Source organism: Apaloderma vittatum, unplaced genomic scaffold (assembly GCF_000703405.1).
Source record: "Apaloderma vittatum isolate BGI_N311 unplaced genomic scaffold, ASM70340v1 scaffold44127, whole genome shotgun sequence".
NCBI lineage: Eukaryota > Metazoa > Chordata > Aves > Trogoniformes > Trogonidae > Apaloderma > Apaloderma vittatum.
Genome location: NW_009725404.1, coordinates 1 through 4,258, shown reverse-complemented (window position 1 = coordinate 4,258; position 4,258 = coordinate 1). Strand labels below are relative to the sequence as shown.

The following is a 4,258-nucleotide window of genomic DNA, read 5'->3' as shown; positions in this document are numbered from 1 at the left end:
AATGAGACAAACTATCTGCTGCATGCATTTAGTTACATTAGCCCTGCAATACATTTAAATAGACGTCTGGATAAAACAACAAAAAATTGTTTTTAATAACTGGGAAGCGACACTGAGGAATGCACATCAAGGGCAGAAAAGTAAAGGAAACTATGTGGCAAGGACAATTACCGGTCAGTTAATAGAAAAATAGCTAACCTGCATTTACAACAAACACGGGTGCTACCTAATCCTTACTGTCATCCCATAATAGTGGGATTTCAGTTCGGAAGAGTGTTTCAGACAAAGTATTGCTGTTTGCAGCAGCAACTTCTCACTTACAGATCATCTACTGCTATCCATAAACTTTTTTACCTATATTAGTTCCAAGGAAAAAAAAATACTAAGAACACACGGTATCTTCTCATTCTCAGGGGTTCTATATATGAGAGGATGATTGCCAAGATAATGCTGTCTACATAAAGACCAAAAGCAGCCAGGCTGATTACAGCCTTTCGAGATGTCACTGAAGCACTCAGCAGGTGCTGTGCTTCACTTCTCAGGTCTCACTGCGATGGCATTGCCCTTTACCTATGAACCGTTCAATAAACCTGAAGTGGTTTTGAATCATTTGCAAGGACACCTGATCAAACCAAGGGGTTTACAAGCCTCACATTCCCCTATAGCAACTGTAACCCTTTTCTGTAGCCAGGGAAGCACAACCTGCCATCAGCGTCCTGGCAAACCGGCAAAGAGAAATCCACGTAGTAAACCAGAGTCTTACACCTCCACTGCTCATTAAATACTAAACAAGTTTATTTTTGTCTGCCCTCTCATCACAAAATATTTCATATAGATTTTTTTTTTTTTTAACACACATCACCTACAAGCTTAAGGAATCAGAGTCCTAAAAGTTCTTTGCGGCATGGAGGGCCAGCTGGGCAGCGCCTGCCTTAACTGCCCAGCACGCCAACACTCCAACTTCCTAAGGAGCAACCAAACAAAAACAGGGCAGATGATTCCCTTCAGCTGCCCACTGCTCTGCAGTTTTTTCCCTTAAAGGACAAGCCAGTCCAAAATGTGCGTGTCATCAGGCTCCTCCATTAGACCTCATTAATTCTTAGCTCCTCAGACTCTAAACACCACAGGGTTTTGTGTTTTTTTTCTTTTTTTTTTTTTTCTTTCCAAAACAAATGTGGAGCTCTGGAGACAGTTTGTAGTGAAGCCAGACAAGTTTAACTACTGCAAATTTTGCCTATTCTATTGAGTTCAGCATCTCAGCTCCTTACTCAGCACTGCCAGCTCTCAGGGTATCCTTGGCAGTTGTACTTTTGATCATCTTAAGAGGGGGGAAAGATCCACATTCAGTAAAGCACTGAAAGCTCAGCTTGCACACTAGCAACCCAAGAATAACTCCACAATTTATGCAGCTGGCCACAAACCGGTCTCTATTTTATCCAGCCCAGCCACCTGCCAAGCACGACTATTTTTGTTGTACTTACTTCCCTGCTGTTTTATTTCAGTAAAATGAGCACAACAATCCGGCTGCATTTCCACTGCCGGAGCGGCTGGGCTGGGCGCCACAGCCCAAGCCACCAGCTGCAGAGGAAAAGCCAGTCCTGTCGAAAAAAACAACAGCCCAAACTCCAGGAAACCTTTCCCCCCTGCCACAGCGGTGTTCAGGGTCACACTCATACTCTCCCTGCCCAGAGTTTGGGGTCTGTGACACCCTCTCCCTGGCACCTTGCGGGGGGAAACCAGCTGGCTTCCCCCACTAGGCTTCCTTCAGGCCAGTCACCCCCACCCCAACACACTATTGAGCTGACAGATCTTACCCCTTTTCTGCTCAAAATGCCTTTCAGGGGGGCTGGCTACCCCTCCAGAACATGTTACCACCCCCACCCCACTGCTACCCCTTCACAGAGAGAAGGATAAGTTTATGCTTTAAATAAGTTTTATTTATTACCAAAATTTCCAAAAGCCAAATTTGGCATTATTTTTTTCATCTCCTGTAAATATTTTTCATGCATAACTTGAAACTTGTCAACTGCAGCAGTCAAATGGTTACTTTAGAAGAGACACTCGAACAGAGACAAACATCCAGAGTACAAACAGCTGTATCTGAATTAACAAAACTTGTCTATTACTAACCTTATAAAGCAGGACGTGCCTTCCCTTTTATCAAAACCAAGCTGACAGATCTGCCTTTATACACACCCAACAGAATAAACTCTGTTATCGGCAAGGACGTTTCCTTTAAACGTTAAAAAAAAAAAAAAAAAACAAAGCAAAGAATGGAGTGACTGTCCATAAACCAGTCCATGCTTCAGTCCTCTTTAATCTACTTCTTCAATGGTCGGGCCACCAGAGCCACCCGCTCCAGCACCTCCAGCTCCCTGGTACAATTTTGTGACGATTGGGTTGCAGAGTTTCTCCAGCTCTTTCTGCTTGTGCTCGTACTCTTCCTTCTCAGCCATCTGGTTGCGATCAAGCCAAGAGACCACCTCCCGGCACTTGTCAAGCACTCTCTGCTTGTCCTGGTCACTGATCTTTCCCTTCAGTTTATCGTCCTCCACTGTCTGCTTCATGTTGTAAGTGTAGGACTCGAGGGAGTTCTTGGCTGCCACCCGATCTCGATTAGCTTCATCCTCTGCTTTGTATTTCTCTGCCTCTTGCACCATGCGGTCAATGTCATCCTTGCTGAGGCGACCCTTGTCATTGGTGATGGTGATCTTGTTCTCTTTACCCGTGCTCTTGTCCACAGCGCTGACATTCAGGATACCGTTGGCATCAATGTCAAAAGTGACCTCGATCTGGGGGACTCCACGGGGTGCCGGCGGGATGCCTGTTAGGTCAAATTTGCCCAGCAAGTTGTTGTCCTTCGTCATAGCCCTCTCACCTTCGTATACCTGGACCAAGACGCTGCTCTGGTTGTCTGAGTAAGTGGTGAAGGTCTGAGTTTGTTTGGTGGGGATGGTGGTGTTCCGCTTGATGAGAGCAGTCATCACTCCACCAGCTGTCTCGATACCCAGGGACAGAGGGGTGACATCCAACAGCAGCAGATCCTGCACATTCTCTGACTTGTCTCCCATGAGGATAGCTGCTTGCACGGCAGCGCCGTAAGCAACAGCCTCGTCGGGATTGATGCTCTTGTTGAGCTCTTTGCCATTGAAGAAGTCCTGTAGCAGCTTTTGGATCTTGGGGATACGAGTGGAGCCACCCACCAGCACGATCTCCTGGATCTGGCCTTTGTCTAGCTTGGCATCGCGCAGAGCCTTCTCCACTGGCTCCAGGGTGCCGCGGAAGAGATCAGCATTGAGCTCCTCGAAGCGGGCACGAGTAATGGAGGTGTAGAAGTCAATGCCCTCGTAGAGGGAGTCAATCTCAATGCTAGCTTGCGTGGAAGAGCTGAGGGTGCGCTTCGCCCTCTCACAAGCCGTGCGCAGTCGCCTCACCGCTCGCTTGTTGCCAGCAATGTCGCGCTTGTGCTTACGCTTGAATTCTTCCACAAAGTGGTTGACCATGCGGTTGTCAAAGTCCTCTCCACCCAGGTGGGTGTCACCAGCTGTGGACTTCACCTCAAAGATGCCATCCTCAATGGTGAGGATGGACACATCGAAAGTGCCCCCTCCCAAGTCAAAGATGAGCACGTTCTTCTCTCCGGCCCGGGTACCTTTCTTGTCCAAGCCATAGGCTATAGCAGCTGCCGTGGGCTCATTGATAATACGCATCACGTTAAGGCCAGTGATGGTTCCAGCATCTTTGGTGGCCTGGCGCTGGGAGTCGTTGAAGTAAGCGGGCACCGTGATTACAGCGTTTTGCACCTTGCGCCCCAGATAGGCCTCAGCAATCTCCTTCATCTTGGTAAGGACCATGGAGCTGATCTCCTCCGGGAAGAAGGTCTTCAACTCACCCTTGTACTCCACCTGCACCTTGGGCTTGCCACCCTCGTTCACCACACGGAAGGGCCAGTGCTTCATGTCAGACTGCACCGTGGGGTCGTCATACTTGCGGCCAATGAGACGCTTGGCATCGAAGATGGTGTTGGTGGGGTTCATCGCCACCTGGTTCTTGGCAGCGTCGCCGATGAGGCGCTCTGTATCAGTGAAGGCCACATAGCTGGGCGTGGTGCGGTTGCCCTGGTCGTTGGCGATGATCTCCACCTTGCCGTGCTGGAAGACGCCCACGCAGGAGTACGTGGTGCCCAGGTCGATGCCGATCGCCGGCCCCTTGGCAGACATGACGGCAGGTTTCTCTGAGCAGCTCCTCGCTCGCTCTC

At 48.9% G+C, this 4,258-nt stretch overlaps 1 protein-coding gene across 1 annotated transcript; it reads right to left on the bottom strand.

The window, feature by feature from the left end:
* Positions 1 to 1,915: 1,915 nt before the first annotated feature.
* LOC104276514 (heat shock 70 kDa protein) lies at positions 1,916 to 4,252 on the bottom strand. The gene has a single exon (XM_009872869.1). The coding sequence runs from the start codon at positions 4,218 to 4,220 to the stop codon at positions 2,316 to 2,318; it is 1,905 nt and encodes a 634-aa protein (XP_009871171.1). The 5' UTR covers positions 4,221 to 4,252; the 3' UTR covers positions 1,916 to 2,315.
* Positions 4,253 to 4,258: the final 6 nt, after the last annotated feature.